The following is a 17,571-nucleotide window of genomic DNA, read 5'->3' on the forward strand; positions in this document are numbered from 1 at the left end:
CTGGATTTATCTCTTGTTCAGGGTGGAAGTAAAAACAGTTGAGACAAGGAAAGAATAGGTGTGCCAAATAAACTTCCTTCAGAATAAACTGGGTTTTTGTTGTTGTTTTTTTTTAAGAATTACATGTGGCCCCTGCAGGGCTCAAACCCACAGTGTGACCAAGGATGACCTTGAACTCTCATCCGACTTCCACCTCCTGAATGTTGGTTAGGATGTTACCACACCAGGGTCATGCAGTGCTAGGGAATGTACCTGAGGCTTCGTTAATGCTAGGCAAACTCTACCACTGAACTACATCTCCAGCCAGGGGCCCTCAGCAGGAATACAATAAAGAACTGTCTTGGCAGTGGCTGAAGACTCTTGAGGAGTGACCCTTTCTCTGAGTACAGTGTACCGGTTCCCTGAGATTCAGAAAAACTTAATATATATGGTTAATATATATGGTATACATATGGTTAAGTCATAGCGTTATATAAACCCATATAACAATATCCGAGTTTAACTTTTACATAATTTATTATATATTTATATTTTGTGTGCATGGGTGTTCTGCCTGAATGCATGTCTGGGCGAGGGTGTCAGATGCCCTGGAACTGGAGTTACAGACAGTTGTGAGCTGTGAACTGAACCCAGGTACTCTCTCCAGCCCCCAAGTTAAACTTACTGGTAGGTGAAGTGGAGCAACACACCGGTCTAATTTTCTCTTTAACGTCACCTTTCCTCCCACCTTCCACAGTGGCCGGGAAAGGTGTGTTTTCCCTCATTCCTGTGTTGCACCTAACACCTCTGGTAGCCTGCCCAGGGCATATTATGTTAGGAACTGTAGATGAAAAGGATAACCATTTGATATAAGAGCTTTGCAGAGCTGAGAAATAATAGCAGTTAGGAATTGGTGTAAACACACACACAACGGGAATGGTTAAAAGGCTGGAGAGATGGCTAAGAGGTTAAGATCACTGGCTGTTCTTCCAAAGTTCCTGAGTTCAATTCCCAGCAACCACGTGGTGGCTCACAGCCATCTATACTGATATCTGGTGCCCTCTTCTGGCATGCAGGCAGAACACTATATACATAATGTGTAAATAAATCTTAAAAAATAAAGAATTGCTGTGCGCCCCTGAGATGGTGCCCACTAGTTTTTGACCATCTTTATACAAGCTACCATTAAATTAGCTTCCTAGCGAGATGGGGTTTTTTTTAGGGATGATAATGCCTGTCACCCAGTTTCTCACCAGCTGGCTTACTGGAATAAGTTTCTTTTTCTCAGCCCCTGTTGTTTAAACTAACTGGCTCCCGCCACATCGGGAGCTTGTCCCCATGTACTGGTGACTTTTACAATAGCACATAGCATAGTCTGAGGCAGAGTAGGAACTCGGTAAACATCTCATTTGGATGTTCCCTAAACGTTCTTTGACTCATAATTTGGTCATCAGTCTTCCTAACAGTTCTTGAGAGGCAGCTTGAGGTTGGGTCTCAGAAACTATGGCCCAAAAAATATCTGAGCACTGGGTATCTTTGAGAGATGGCTCTGGGAATAAAATAAATCCTTTCTTTGTGGGGCATTGGGGAGGGGGAAGCCAGAGAGATGGCTCAGCAGTTAAGAGCACATACTGCTCTTGCAGAGGATCTGGGTTGTTTCCACATCCCTACTACTGCCTGTAACCCCAGCTCCAAGGAGATCCCACACCCCTCTGGACCCCACAGGGACTTAAAGTAGCTGTTATGTTATGCAGGCAGTTCAACTGGCCTGCCTTCGGGGGTCCTTAGGGACCACCTAGGCTAGGTGCTCCAGATAAAACCCATCTGCCACTTCCACCCACCCACTCTCTATTTTGGTTTCTCTCCCAGGGGGCTGTTATTATCCCCCCCTTCTCCTATGCTCTCCCACTGACCCTTTCTGTCTCTTCCCCTAAATAAATCTTTTCCTATTTAGATCTGTTGAGTGCCTGTTTTTTTTTTTTGTTTTGTTTTGTTTTTTGTTTTATATCATAACAGTAACATGCACAAACCCACAGGCAGACACACATACAAAAATAAGAGAGAAGGCACTGGTGGAAACTGGTTATTTTGCTGTTGGGCAGTAAAGAAGTTCAGGGCAGGATAGACAGCACCATCAGGCATCCTAAGAAAGAGAAGACACAACCAAAAGACTCCTTCCATTCCAACCCCTTTCAGGATTGTTACTGCATTTGCCCAGGCTTCTGTTACCACACTTGCTCACTTGACATTTTGCCTGACATCTTCAGTTACAGATGATGTCCTTCCTAGGTAAGGATTAGCCCAGGCACAGTAAATTTATTTAGATCTAAGCATCCAAGCACAACACACCTGTGCTGCCTTCATGCCAATGTCCCTTGTTATTCCAACATGCAGATTCAATTGTTCTTCCTAGAGCGGCGTGGGGACTGTACTCAAGCCAGTTATTATCGTGTATGACGTGCATGCAGGTCAGAGGACTCACAGGACTCAGTTCTCTCCTGCAAGGAGTTCCAAGGTCACAATTTAGATTGCTGAGCCATCTCACCGGGCCCAGCTCCCTTTCGTTGCTGATGATATGTCTGTGTTATACTCCTGTGTGAGCACCCCAAGTGCCAGGATCACAGGTGTGTATCTGTGAAATGTGTGAGTTTGTTGTTCTTTTAATGTTTTCTTTCCATACAAACACTAACCAGTTCTTCTAAGTCCCTGCCAGCTCTTCTCCCAGTTTTCAGCCCTTCAAACGTTTCTCCCAACTGTTCCTCTGTCAGTTCCCCAACCGTGTGCTTAAACAATCCCTTCTCCCTCCCAGTTTTCCCAGTACTAGGAGCTCCAAACTGTAACAACTGTTGTGGCCTGTCTGCTCAGCTCAGCCTCAACTGTCACCAGCTGTCTTCTCTTCTCACTCTGCCAGCCCAATTCACGTCACCTGTCTCCTAATTTCACTCTGCTTAATCTCCTCTCTTCTCTAACCCTGCTCAATCTTCTTTCTTCCTGCACCAACTGTAGGACCCTACTCCAGTCCTACTCAGTCTTTCTCAGCCACTGCTGCCTTTTTTTTTAAATCCTCTCCTGTTCCCAGAAATTCCAACACTGAAAGTCTTAGGGCCAGCTGGAGATCCTTTAAAGGGTTAGGCACACAAACTAAATCACGTTACCTTTTGCCCCCATTTGGGTTTAGCTACTAATTATGCAGTTTTGAAGCTGCCCTGGGTGCTCCCTGTAGCCATGATAGTATTGCGATTTTGCTTCTCCATTCTTTCCAACGTCTTTTCCAGGGTTCTCAGGTGTCTGATGTGATCTGCTGATCTCTCAGGAGCATATCCACAACTGAGATTAGAACCTAACTGATGCTTCTCTTTCCTGTAACTTGGGTACTACTCCCTGAACTTTGTTTTTCGAGACAGGGTTACTCTGTGTGTAGCTTTGGCTGTCCTGGAACTTACTGTGTAAACCAGACTGGCCTCAAACTCACAGAGATCCACCTGCCTCAAGAGTGCTGGGATTAAAGGCATGTGCCACCACTGCCTAGATGCTTCCTGAACTTTTTATACTCCTGGAGTGTCTTATCTTCTAGCACAGGGTGTTCCGGAGTTCCTCACTGAAGTCCTTTAATCTCCACCTCTTGCTCTGTGAACCTTTGGGTTGCAGCCCCAACTTGGGCATGCATGATGTGTTAAAAATCTTGATCATTTGCCTGTTGTTGCTTTGCATTGTGGATGACTCTGTATTTCAGGAAACCAAAGTCCTGCTCATAGACCTGTCAGTGGTTAGGTACTGAATGTTTCTTGTCCAGGCTTTTCTGGCTGGCAGGGAAAGGCGGTGGCTGGTCAGGCTTTCTTCTTTGCTCTTTCTGGGTCAGTGGTCAAGGTTTTCAGAAGACCTCTCCTGCTTAACTCTGAGCTTTATTAGTTTTGATGGTATCCATAGCTTTTCCTTTCTTGTAGAAATATAAACAAATCTATGTCCCCAACACAAAACATTTGCTGAGTTCCATTCTGATACTAACACATCCCTATAGAACCTAGGTTGCTTTAATTTCAGGTTTTTTTCTACAACCCAGTGTCTCTCTGCTGCTGTTGCTCCTTTCTTCTTAACGTTCAGAAAATGTAAAATTAACACAGTACTATTTAGTCTATCCCTGGGAGTCTTTATTCTTCCTTTTTGTTATATAAGCATTTCCTTTAAGGTTCAATTAGATATTTCTACAACTTGTTCTGTAGGATTGTATGGTATACCTATAATGTGCTTCATGTTGTAATATGCAAGGAATTGCTTCACCTTACTGGAGACATATGCAGGGGTGCTGAGTCTCACTTTGTGCTTTTTATGGTATCCCCATAATAGCTGTTACTTCTAGTAAATGTGTAACTGCAGAATCAGCCTTTTCAGAACTCAAAGCAGCTGCCCATTGAAACCCCAAGTATGTATCAACGATATGGTGTACAAACATTAGTTTTCCAAATTCTGCAAAATGAAACACAATCATCTGCCAGATTTCATGTCTTTTGGTGCTCTTAGGGTTACTTCCAACAGGTAATGGAGTTGAGTTATGCAAAGAGCAAGCAAGACATTTTCTTATAATTTCCTTGGCTTGTTGCCAGGTGATAGAATTTTTTTTTTTCTTTAAACCTTTATCTATTTATTTACTTTTGTGGTTTTTCAAGACAGAGTTTCTCTATGTGTAGCTTTGGCTGTCCTGGCACTTACTCTGTATACCAAGCTTGCCTTGAACTCACAGAGATCTGCCTGCCTCTGCCTAAAAGGAGTGTGCCGCCGCCACCTGCCAAAGCTTTATTGTTAACGTGGTATTCATGAAATTTCAAGGCTTCTAACATACTTCCTATTAATAATTGCTCAATTTCTTCATTTTCTTGTGCTAATGGACCTGGCAAGCCTATGAGACCAAATATGGATGATATATAATAGTTTCTATTTCTGATTGCCTGTTGCAGCTGCATAAATAAGGTTGACTCTGAATTATCAGGAGCAAATTTAGCAGTTTCTGTATGCAGAACAACTGCTTTCTTGAGAGTCAGTAATCATACTACTAAGCTCAGAAAAATCTAAGACTGTAAGAATTGCATAAAACTCTGACTTTTGAACTGACGCATATGGGCTGTGAATCGCTTTTTCTAACTGATTACCAGTCATTCCCAACTTATTTGCATCGGAATAGTATGAAGGTGATTCAGGAATAGGCATTCCACTTCCTACGTGGGGGAGAATCCATTGGTCCTTTTTAATAAACTGAAGTTGCTTGTTTTTAGGATATTTGTGGTTTGATTTCTTCCATATAGTTGCTACAAGCTCTTTGCCAATCTTCATTGATTATCTATAATGAAGAATCTCAGTATTAGTATAAGGCACTATGATTTCTGCTGGGTCTACTCCTTTTATAATTAAATCAGAAACCTTTTCTATATGTCTTTAATTTTATATTTTGTTTGCACACTAAGAAGATCCATTCTAAAATACTATCTTCTCTTTGCATAATGAGTTGGAGGCAAAATTACCAAAATACAGTCCAGTTTGGGATCTATATGAGCCACATATGCATCTTGTAACGTCTTTACTAAAGTTAACTCTTTCTCTGCTTTTGTTGTTGGTGTTAGCTATTTTGGACTGTCTAAGTAGGAATCTCCTTGTAACATTTCAAACAAATGACTTTAACTCTTGACTGTTAATCCAGGGGTGGGCTCTATCCAGTTAATGTCTTCCATTAATTCTTGAAAATCATTAAGAGTTCCCAACTGATCTCTTCTGATCTGTACTTTCTGTGGTTGAATTTTTTTATTGACTTATTTTATAACCTAGATAGTGGATAGAATCTCCTCTCTGAATTTTTTCGGAAGCAATCTACAAACTCCAATAAGAAAAAAATCTTTTTGTTTCACCAAATACTTTCTTTAAAGTGTCTACCTCAGAACCAGCCAACAAAACATCATCCATGTAATGGTAAACAATAGATTGAGGAAACTGCCTACGAATTATTTCTAGTGGTTATTGCACAAAATATTGATATACAGTTGGACTATTTAACATTCCTGTGTGGAAGAACTTTCCACTGACACCCATTTAAGGTTGAGCATTATTATATGGAGGCACTGTGAAAGCAAAGTTTTCCTTATCTTGTTCTTGCATGGGGATAGTAAAAAAAGCACACTTTAAAATCAATTACTATCATAGGCTATGACTTAGGTAATAAAGGCAAAGGAATTACAGGCCAAATGGACCCATTGATTCAATTACTCTATTCACTGCTCTTAAGTCTGTTAACATTCTCTATTTTCAAAAAAAAAAAATTTTTAATAACAAATACAGGGGAATCTCATGGACTGGTATATTCTTCTATATATTGAGCCTCCAGCTGCTCTTGTGTCTGTAATTCACTAAAAAAAATCACATTTGATTCTTCCTGGAAAGGCTAAAGAGTTTGCAGTCTAGGAATGTAAATACTTTCTCATCTCTACATACCCAAAACAGAGAAGTGTCAAGTGAGGGAATCAGCACGGAGCTTGACTCCCTAAAGCGCACCTCCGAACAGTCCACTGGCTCTGGGCTATGCGCGCACACACATACAGAGCCTTGATGGAACTGAGGGCACTGTGGTACCCCCAGGCCCTGGGGCCACTTCAACAAGTTATTTGAACACAAATCCTTAGGATCAGCTTCTAGAGGGTCCAACCTGATCCCTCCTTTCCTATCTAAAAACCCATCCCTGGAGCCCACTGGTTCCAGGGAAAGGCCCATGCTCCAAGCACTGCGCTCTGGCTGCTACCTATCTCTGGCCATCAGCAGGATTTTTAGTGTTGCAAGGCACTGTAGTTTCCTACCACCTGCCATTTGGTCCCCAGATACAATTTTCTGTTTCCCTTCAATCCCACAGCTCTATCCATGAGAGGTAGGATAAGATATTGACCCACAACTAGCCTCAGGAAGAGAACAGGGATCAGAAATGAAGTCAAGAGGTCATTATGTCCCAGCACTTAGGAGGCAGAGGCAGAAGGGGCTGCAGGAAGTTCACGGTGAGCCTGGTCTAGAAGTTTCAAGCCAGGTAAGGCTATACAGAGAAACCACCTCAAAGAAGAAAAGGCTGGGGGCTGGAGAGATGGCTCAGAGGTTAAGAGCACTGGCTGCTCTTCCAGAGGTCCTGAGTTCAATTCCCAGCAACCACATGGTGGCTCACAACCATCTATAATGAGATCCGGTGCCCTCTTCTAATGTGAAGGCACACATGCAGATATTGTATACATAATAAATAAATTAGAAAAAAAAAGGCTGGGATATAGCTCTCTTGGAAAAATGCTTGAGTAGCTGCAAGAATCTCTGGGTTCTATCCCCAGCACAGGTATGGTATTGGATGAGTGTAATTTCAGCATGTGTGGACATGGTGAAGATCAGAATTTCAAGGTCATCCTCGACTGATAGAAAGTGTGAAGCCAGCCTGCATAAGACCCAGAATCAAAAACAAAAAGCAAACAAAACAATCTGATTCTTCCATCCAGTCCCACCAAGGAAGCCCTTAGGTCCTAAACAGGGGAAGAGGTGCTTTCAGTTGGAATCCATCCGAGGTTCTGTTCCAGGCAGTTCTGCTTATCTTTGTGAGGTTCCCAGGTCTCTGTATAACCTTAAGCATTTCTTTTTGCAGCTACAGTTGGTAGACAGTATTTTTAACCTCACTCAAGCTCAGGAATCAGGTGGCTTAAAGGCTGCCCAGTCCAGTGACCTTTACCTCTGAAATTTATGACTGCCAGGCAGGGAAGTGTTGGGCCTGAAGATAAGTCTTTTGGGTCCTCTCATATCGTCTGGGGCCCAGCAAGTTTGTTCAATGAACAGAAGTTTCCAGAGTCAACCCCACTCCTGCCAAGTTAAATAGGCAAGAACCTTGGGACCAGTTCTCCTCTTGCCATGGTGCCCGGACAGCTAGACTGTGGACACGACCAGGTTAACTCCCAGGGCCTAGCGAACCCCAAAGCAGGCAGAAACAAAAGCTCACCTGCCCTCCCAACATTTGGGGCCCAAGAGGGCATTCAGAATGCAAACTTTAATAAACAGCAGGTCAAATAAGGACTCCTCAAGAGTGAGCACGGCAGAGCTGGTGTTGGAGGCCTCAGGGATCCCTGCTTTCTCTCCTCCAAGACTTGGAGGTAGGAAGCAGTGTGCCCTGCTGAGGAGGAGTGGTGCCCAGCTCCGTGTCTGTCCACCTGTCTGAGGCCCTGAAGCTCCACGAAGCAGCAGCCTGTAGAACATAGTGGCCCCTGCCAGGCCCAGAAGGTCCTACGAGGAGTGTGGCAGGTTAGCAGGCCAAAAATCCGCCGTCAGATTCTGAAGCTTTCCTCCCGGCCATCAATGTGGCGGAGCCGCAGGTAGACATCTGTGCCAATGCCCTGCAGGGACTGCAGCTGCAGGGAGCCACCGAGATACTCCGCGTAGGCCCTGGACGTGGGCAACCCGAAGCCAAAGCTGGGGGAGGTGGACAGGATAGGGATGTCAGAGGCTTGAGTGTCCTGGTCTACCCTTCCCCTGTCTTGGGCAGGTGGGGCCTCACCCATGCATAGGTCCTGACTGGCCACTGCTGTGCATATCCAGGTGGCCGAAGAGGGGGCTGATTCGGGGGTCCTGGGTGCTGGCCTCAGCTGTGGTGAAGTGGTAGTCCATGACCCGATCCAGGTCTTTGTGAGCAATTCCTCCACCCCGGTCTGAAATCCTGGAAGGATATTGACAAGATGGACTTGGTCAGGTCTGATGTGGTCCCGATAGCCCCCTAAGCAGACAGTGCTGAGTGTGTTCTTGTTTCACCTAACCGTGGAATATGGCTTTATTTATCTTCCTCTATCCTCACCTCGGCCTGGGCCGCAGACTGCTTCTGATTTCTTGTAAGATTTGACATTTATTCCCATCAAACAACCTTTTGCCCAACTCCAGGTCCTTCAGCTGGCCCTAAATCTATAATGTCTAGCTTCTGACAACCTTAGGATCAATGAATATATTTTCTGATCAGGGTCCAAACCCAGAGGGGGTAGGTTCTGGTTTGCGGTCCTACAGCCCAGCACCTTCATCCATCCCGGCCCAATTCTATTTGCACAAACCTGATGATGAGATCGATATCATTATTGGCGATGGTGATGACCACATCTGGAACGTTGTAGGGAGTGTCTAGGTGACTCTCCATGGTGGCTCTGTTCAGGACAGGAAGATAAACAGGTGGTGGTACCCGTGTTCCTGTCTTTCCCCACCCGTTACAGCCAGCCTGCCCACCTCATGGCGTTCTTGAGCAGCTCAGGCAGGATGTAGTCCAGTGGCATCGGGATGAAGGGGAAACGGGCAGCCACATGTCCATTGATGCGGACCCGAGGGGCGTTGCCATACTTGTGCTCACACAGGCGTCTGTGGGTATAAAGTTCGATAGATGTCCCTAGCATATAGCTCTCAGCTGGAGGTGATTCTTCTCCTCAGGGGGCACTGGGCAACACATGGATATAGTTTTGCACATCACACTGAAGGGTATTTCTGGGTGTCAAATGACATCAAGGGTTGTATTAAAACAGCCTAAAAGACAAGAGCCCTCCACTAGCTTAAGATGTCGACAGTGGGATTGGAGAGATGGTTCCTGGCTATTCAGAGTATTTGTTCTTGCAGGAGACTCAAGTTTGGATCCCAATACCCATGTTGGTCAGCTTACAACTGCCTATAACTCTGATTCCAAGGGACCTCTGTGGGCAACAAGCACAGACATGGTACACAAAGGTACATGCAAACAAACACTTACACACATAGAAAACAAGCAAATCTTAAAAAAAAAAAAAGCGTGCCAATGCTGAGAGCCCTGATTAAACTACACATGGTGACACATATCTGTAATCCCAGCATGAAGAAGACTGAGACAGGGTAATTCCAAGTTCCAGTCTGGCCTTGGCTATACAGTGAAATCTTGCCTCAAGACAAAATCAGAGGCTACTGAAATGGCTCAGTGGCCAGGCAGGGTAGCACACACTTTTAATCCCAGCATTTGGGGAGGCAATGGCAAGTGAATCTACGAGTTTGAAGCCAGCCTGGTTTACAGAGTAAGTTCCAGGCCAGCCAAGCTTACAAAGTGAGACTTAATCTTAAAAAAAAAAAAAAAAAAAAAAAATAAGAAATAAAAAAAAAAAAGGGCTTAGTGAGTAAAGGCACCTGCCACCAAGCCTGACAAGTTGAGCTTAATCCCTTGATTCCACATAGTGGAAGAAGAAAAGTGACTCCCATCAAGTTGTCTTCTGGCCACACTGTGGTACACGCCCACACATGTGCGTGCACATTCCCACACAAATACTTAAACCTAATTAAAAAAATAAGCCGAGAGTGGCTCAGAGAGAGATGGCTCAGCAGTTAAGAGCGCTTGCTGCTGTTGCAGAGGACCTAGGTTTGGTTCCCAGCACCCCACACGGTGGCTTACAGCATCCTCTTTCTTCTGTGGTCCTGTACGCATATGGTGCACAGACACACATGGAGGCAAAACTCCAACACACATAAAAATAATTAAAAAGAAAACAAAGAAGCCTCGCCCTAGAACACGCCAGGACCAGATGCCTTCCCTGCCCCTGAGCCATCTACCCATTGCACCATTCTAGTCTCACCTGGCAAAATCCACCCACTTTTCAATAATCTTCTTTGGTGACAGACGAGTGCAGATGATGCCAACAAAATCAGGCTGGAAGGAAAAAGAAGGTCAGAACCAGCAACATCCCCACCCCCACCTCAGCTGCCAAAGTTCCCACAATCTGGAATGCCAGAGCAGCTACAAAGTCCATCCCCAGCCCCAAGGGTGGGCCTGTGGCTCAGGTGCCTATCCCCATTTGACATTCTCAGATCTGTCAGGGGTCTCAGCTCCACCTTGTCCTCATGTAGTGCCAAGTGGTGAGTAGCCAGCATGCGGATGCCAAGTCTTGACGTCAGTGTCTTGTCCAAGAAGTACCGGACCAACCTTTCATCCTATAAAGAGAGAGTCTCAGAAACCTGTGCCCCCTTCCCAACCATCCTACCTCACCAGGCCCGTTCTCTATTGCCTCTGACCTCTATGTGTTTCCGGCTCTCACGAAGACCCTCAGCTAACAGGGTCACCACATCCTTGTGGTCATCTAGCAGCTGTCGCACCAGCTGGCAATACTGGGCCTCATCGGCCTGGTCCTTGATCTGCGGGGTCACAGAGTCATGAGCACAGGTGGTCCACCCCTGACCTTGGCCCCTTACCCTATTCAGCCCAGCCTCACCGGAGGGAAGTCTGTCAGCTTCTGGAAGGCCCGGATGTATAGCTCGTGCTGCATGGAATAAGCATAGGAACTCACAGAGGTGCTACAGACACCTGAGTAGTAAAACAGCCACCCATAGGGATCAACACCCAATTCAGTTAGTAAGGTCTTAGCCCCAGTGGACCCTTTCAACTCCCATGGATATAGTCCTGGCCTCTGACATCCTGAGGCTTAGTCCCATCCAGGCCAACACCTTTTGGCAGGGCTGGGCTCCCCCATTTGCCTCTTGAGCCGTGTGCATGTTAATTGAAGGTCCCCACTGCCTTACCACATGCAGTATGGTAGGATTGCAACCTATGATGAAAGGGAGGCTACGGAAGCCCTTGATCCGGTGAGCAATCCTCACTGGTAACTCCTGTTGCAAATAGCGGCCACTTTTCTATTAAAAAAAAAAAAAATGAGGGAAGGTCCCAAGCAGCTGGCTAGAACCTCTGGAGCAGAGAGAAAAAAGAAAGAGCCTTACCAGAAGGTGACTGCCATCCTGGGAGCGGCCAGAATAGAGCATCATGGTGGGAGTGAGGCGGACTGAAGGCTAAAAGGGAAGGGGGACTTTGAGCACCAGACACTCAAGACCCCACACCAACCTGGCATTAGCTCCACCCTCTCCCTTAAGATTTACTCCAGCTTTACTTTTGCCCGTCACCTAAACAGCGTACCTTCTCTGCTGCCACGTCAATGGCTGACTGGTTGTAAAAGGAAGTCACAGTCTTGGAGCGTTCCCTGGCCAGCTCTACATGGTGTGTATCGGTGGCTGATGTTGATCGAGCCCGGAGTGACAGTGAGGACCCCAAAAGGGGCCACAGTGAAGGCCCGCTCCGAGGGCCGCTGCCCAGCACTGAAGTCAGTATCATTGTCCTGCTGCTTTGTTGAGCTAGGCTGCCAAGACGGGGCCAAGGACCCAAGAGACAGCGCTGACCCCAAAGCGGAGTAAAGAGAGAGTGGGCAGGGCTTCTCCCGGATTTCAGGGATGTGGATCTCTCGAAGAAGCTGACATGCTCAGCGCCGGCACGGCAGCTTCCATCTATTGGAGTGGTGGAAGGCGGTTGTAAGACTCCGAATCGAGATGGTTTGCACTATTTTCTCCCAAGTGCACACCAGTATCCTCAGACCTGGACAAACTTGCCCAGCCCTTACAACCATCTCCCGAGACACGCTCAGGCCGAGGTTGGACAACACTCTCCGGGTGTTCTACTCTTCTCTCTGAAACAAGCTGAAGGTTTGTGTGCGCATTCGGGGAAGCGGGTGAAGTAATCTCCGGTCCGTTCTAGCCATAAAACCTCTCCCCAGCTCCCTCAGGTTCTGGACATCCCCATTCAGGGGTGGATTTGACCCCCTACTCGGCGTTACGGGACCGAGCCTTTGAGGACTGGCCTGCGTCCGTGAGACAAGCAGAGCGCACGGGAGAATAAGGGTGCATGCAGCGAAACTGAGGTCCCAGAGTTCCCCCATCGGAGCTCCCCCTCCGCTGGGTCACTTAGTCCGGCCAGAGTCCCCCCATATGGTAGATGCCAGCCCCCGCCCATGCGCACTTCCGTGCAGGGGTGGAGGCTGAGGACCTGTGCTGCCAAGCGTCCGCCGGAGGGGTCTGTGTGAGTTACTGTGAGTTACTCCACTTACCGCGAGGCCGGACGCTGGGCCCGGGTCCGAGCGGAACCGCCGAAGCAGTCGACCCGCCCGGCTAGCCGAGCCCGCCTGCGCCCTCCCCTGCTGTAACATCGCGCGGGCTGTGTGTTCCCGGTGCCTCCTGGGAGTTGTAGTTTGACCGAGAGGACTCATGTAGGCTTCCTTTCCCATGCAGTTAAGTAGTTTGGCTCCCTGCGGTGCGCCCGAAATTACAAACACCCTATCATCGACTCTGTCGTCTACTGTATAAAGTAAGCTCCCTGTGAGAAAAATGCTAGGGAGCAGGAAAAACCCTTAGATGTGGACGGAATAGACCCTGCCTGCTTCTCTAAGGTCCCATCGTTTAAACTCCTAGCTCATTCGTGGTCTGCCCGCTTCAAACTTCGGCTCAGCTCTCTTACCACCCGAGGAAATTTAGCTAATTTCTCGGTGCTCTAACTATGGTATTGGCAAAATGAAGATGTATTAATCCTTGAGCTCTGTAGATTATACGAATTTATATACTCAGGCTGCCCAGAACAGCGCCAGGTGTGGAATTAGCACGAGCGTTACTAGTTCTACCTTCCTGCAAGTTAGCAGACTTGATGACCTTTCTGTGCCCCAAGGGGAGGAAGGGTGTTCTCTACTGTGAGGGAGAAGACAGTTTGGATGTGATAGCTGTGTTTGGCGCCTCCCAGGAGGTCGTGTGAGAGCCAGGTCGTGTGAGTTAAGTTGCAAGATGCGTAGAAGGTGGCCGGGCAAGGACCGGATAAAGGAAAGCCTGGATGATCTGCCTGTATGGCTGGAGCCGTTTGATATTCGGGAGGGAGGGGTTTCATGGAGTGGCCAACAGCTCCTGAATATGTCTGTATTTGCGCTGTGGAGTTAGGAACCACCAAATGATTTTGGTTTTGTTTAGTTTTGACTGGTGTTTTGAGACTAGTCTCAAATAGTGAGTCGCACTATTGGGGACAGACTGCGCCAGAACACCCTGTCCTCCCACCTCAGCCTGGCAATCTGATCCTGCCTACTTCAAGCGTCAGTTTGTCCGCAAGTGCCACCACACTGAAAGTTTTAATTTTTCTCTCCTCCTTAGATCACTCTGGCTTTAGTTATTGGGAACATGGTCTAGATGGCAAAAAGTACGGAGAAGACAAGCAGAAAAGATGATCAGGAGAGACTTTTCAGTGTGTGTACTGATTTCTTAATATTTGAAAAGTGTTACATTAAGCAGGGGATTCCTTTGAGAATGTCCTGTCGTAGGGGTGGAATCCCTCACAAGGCTGACCTGCCTGAGGAAGTGGGGAAGGTCTGCACTGACAGCTTCCCAGACTTTCAGAAACTCTGCGTTACCAGACCGATTCCTCTTCAACTGGATCCTTCCCCTTACAAACCCCCACCCCCGCATTTTTTACAACTTCTTGACAACATCCTGGTGAAAAGCCAGGAGGCCTCTCAGCTCTGGCTAGCAGGCATAGCACGTGGAAAAAGGGAGAGAGAGGGGTGACAAGCGTTCATCAGAAGCAAAGGACTCTGAGTTCCTGCCGGGTTCCTGGACTTGCCTCTCACGTGGCTTCGGCATGGACAGGAGCCACCACGCTGGCAGCCAGTAGGCGGAGGCGGCTGGCAGCCACTTCACCTCATTTAACCTGGCCCTAGACTGAAGCTGTCTCTGAACTGGCTGCAGCTGCCTGCTATCTAGTTTGGACACACACATGCCCTTAGCTCCTGTTCACAAAGCTGCCAGCACATACTGAGTTCCAGGACAGACGGAGGGGGGAGGTGGGGAGGTGGGGAGGGGGAGGGGGGAAGGGGGAACAAAGAGAGAGAAGGAGGGAGGGAGAGAAGGAGAGAGGGGATCCTCCCTAAAATAGGAAACCCCAGAGGAGAAATGAATGGGTAAAATAAGGGGTTTCATTGTCAGATGTGTTGCCCTTAATAGGCCAGTGAGACATCCAGATGATGACCATGAGGAGGTGATTCAGTAGCTCTACTGTTGCATGAGGTCGTTGGGCAAGTTCAGTCCTATTTAGTGTGGGAAGAAACTACACAATGGTATGAACAAGGAAACCACTGAGGGTTATTTTAAAAGCTGGCTATCCTAGTCCTCAGGCTGCTCTGCTGTGCAAGAACCCAAACTATCTATACAGACAGAAGACATGAGTAGCCTGAGGTTACAAGAACACACACAGGTGTGGATCAGAATCCTAGGCCATCTCTGTTGTTTCGGCCTTCAACCAGTCCATCGGTCACGGTCATCTGACTCTAACAGCCTGTGCCAGCCCTACCAGTCCAAATTTTCCTTCTAAATTCCTAACACATGAAAACTGAGAGAAGAGTCCCACACGGTGGCACACGCCTTTAATGCAAGTAATGTAAGCACTTGGGCGGCAGAGGCAGGCGGATCTCTGAGTTCAAGGCCAGCCTGGTTTACAAAGCAAGTTCCAGGACAGCCAGGGCTACACAAAGAAACCATGTCTAGAAAAACCACAACACAAACCAAATAGACAGAAAGACAAACAGAAAGCAGAAGAGCCAGTGAGCTGGTTCAGTGGGCAAAGGTGCTTCCCTGACTACCTGAGTTCAGTATCCAGAACCTACATGGTAGAAGGAAAGTACAGACTCCTACAAATTGACCTGTGACCTTGATGTGTGTACCTTGACATTAATAAATGTGTGAATTTGTGCACACATGCACACAATAAATATTTTAAACTATATTATACACTTATATATATTTATATTTTTTCATCTGTTTTGTTCAGACAGGATCATCAGGCTGCCTGTAAGTTTAACAATCCTCCTACCTCACTCAGTCTTCCAAAACTGGAGTTACTGTTGTGCTGGAATCATGATACCCCAAAAGACCACCACCAGGAGTCAAGTTCATTGCAAAACACATGAGGATCTTTTTATTACAAATCATTACAAGCTGCAGCTTGAGCTCACACCCCCCACTGCCAAAGCAGTGAGAGGCGAGAGCCCCATGCTCAGGTTAGTTGGGTGATTTAAAGATTCCCGTCCCTCCCAGGGTGCCCAAAGCAGGGCTGATTCCTGCTGCATGGCCAGCATCTATCAAAATGCTGCATTTTGAATTGATTAGCTATAAGAAGGTCCCCAAACCATTAATGATTTGGTGTCCCTCCCTAGGGCGATGGGCCCGTTTCCTAGCAACTTTATCTCTAATAGGCAAGAAAAGAATGCAGTAAGACTAGTTCTTCCCCTCAGGGCATTATGGGTAGACATATTTATACCCAGCTAGCTTTAGTTCAGGCCTTTGCTTTAAACTTTAAAATAATAGCCACTGATTTTTGATCTTTTGGTCTCTCATTACAGATGTGTGCCACCAACATGACTCTTTCTTTCTTTCTTTCTTTCTTCCTTCCTTCCTTCCTTCCTTCCTTCCTTCCTTCCTTTCTTTCTTTCTTTCTTTCTTTCTTTCTTTCTTTCTTGTTTTTTGTTTTGTTTCTTGAGACAGGGTTTTTCTATGCAGCCCTGGCTGTCCTGGAGCTCACTCTGTAGAGCTCCACCTGCCTCTGCATTCCCAGTGCTGGGATGAAAGGCACGCACCACCACCCAGACCAACGAGACTTCTTACTGTTTTCGCTTATTCTTGTTTAGTTCCTATGGCTATTTTGTGGTCATTTGCTAGGTATTGATAGGTTCTCAGTCTTACCTGTTGATCTCTTCCCACGCTGACTAGGACAGACTGACCCAATGGGATGAGACAGAAAAGGTGATGTGACTTATGAGGCAGAATCACAAAGGAGCTGTGATTCTGTCTTTTTGTTGGTGTTGTTTTGCCTTTAGAAACAGGGTCTCAGTATGTAGCTAGCCTAAAACTCCCTGGACCGGGCTGGACTCAAAATTTCAGTAACCCTCCAGGGTTTGCTTCTGAAGTGCTGGGGTTACAGGCATGCACCATCATGCTTACCCATATCACTCTTTCTAATCTAGGGGAAGTCAGCCATATATAATAACAGATGAGCAACAGGCCTAAGTCCTGTTTTTGTATATTCCTTTCTATTAGCTGGCATACAAATCACCACAGTATTGGCAGTTTACAACATTACAAACCAATTTTCTTTTTCTTTTAAAAAATGTGTGTGTGTGTTTGTGTGTGTGTGTGTGTGTGTGTACAACTGTGAATATACTTGTGGAGGTCAGAAGACAATTTTGTGGAGTAGGTTCTCTTATTCCACCTATTAGATTTTGGGTACAGAGTACAGAAACAGAAGGTAAAAAGAGACCAGAATTTGACCTCAACATACAGAACTGTTTAATTTCAGACATCAAAAGGCAGATACTCTCCCATGGGGGGGGCGGGTTGGCTGCAAAAAGAGGCTAGTTGGGTCTCTTTTGGGGGCAGAGGCGAGGCTTGGGAATGAGGACCTTTATGCAGTTTTGGGGGGCTACCTGCAAAGTCTACAGTCTCCCCTTCCTGGAGTTGCTTGTCCTCACAAGCCATTTTATCTTTAGAAACTACCAGCTATGAAGATGTGGGTGATAGTGGGTGACTGAGTTCATCAATGAGGGGGAATTGGCTGGAGTTTCAACATAAGGCAGGGGACTTCAACAAGCCTTAGGGGAATGGAAAGTTCTTTGGTCAAGGTCTGGCAGAAATTCTTTAAGGTTTATTCTGTTACCTTACCACCTTTGAGTGGGTTCTGGGGATTAAACCCAGGCCATCAATTTGTGTGGT

The 17,571-nt window shown here is 46.6% G+C and overlaps 1 protein-coding gene across 1 annotated transcript; it reads right to left on the reverse strand.

Annotated features, from left to right (window-relative positions):
* Window positions 1-7,989: 7,989 nt before the first annotated feature.
* On the reverse strand, window positions 7,990-13,010 carry Bckdk (branched chain keto acid dehydrogenase kinase). The gene is made up of 12 exons (XM_021662023.2): window positions 12,885-13,010; window positions 11,924-12,288; window positions 11,731-11,799; window positions 11,536-11,646; window positions 11,229-11,276; window positions 11,032-11,151; window positions 10,852-10,950; window positions 10,596-10,669; window positions 9,238-9,366; window positions 9,069-9,158; window positions 8,528-8,686; window positions 7,990-8,442 (listed from the first exon to the last, which is right to left on the reverse strand). The coding sequence occupies exons 2-12, from the start codon at window positions 12,116-12,118 to the stop codon at window positions 8,298-8,300; spliced, it is 1,239 nt and encodes a 412-aa protein (XP_021517698.1). The 5' UTR covers window positions 12,119-12,288; window positions 12,885-13,010; the 3' UTR covers window positions 7,990-8,297.
* Between the last annotated feature and the right edge of the window lie 4,561 nt (window positions 13,011-17,571).

This window comes from Meriones unguiculatus, chromosome 14 (assembly GCF_030254825.1).
Source record: "Meriones unguiculatus strain TT.TT164.6M chromosome 14, Bangor_MerUng_6.1, whole genome shotgun sequence".
Taxonomy (NCBI): Eukaryota; Metazoa; Chordata; class Mammalia; order Rodentia; family Muridae; genus Meriones; species Meriones unguiculatus.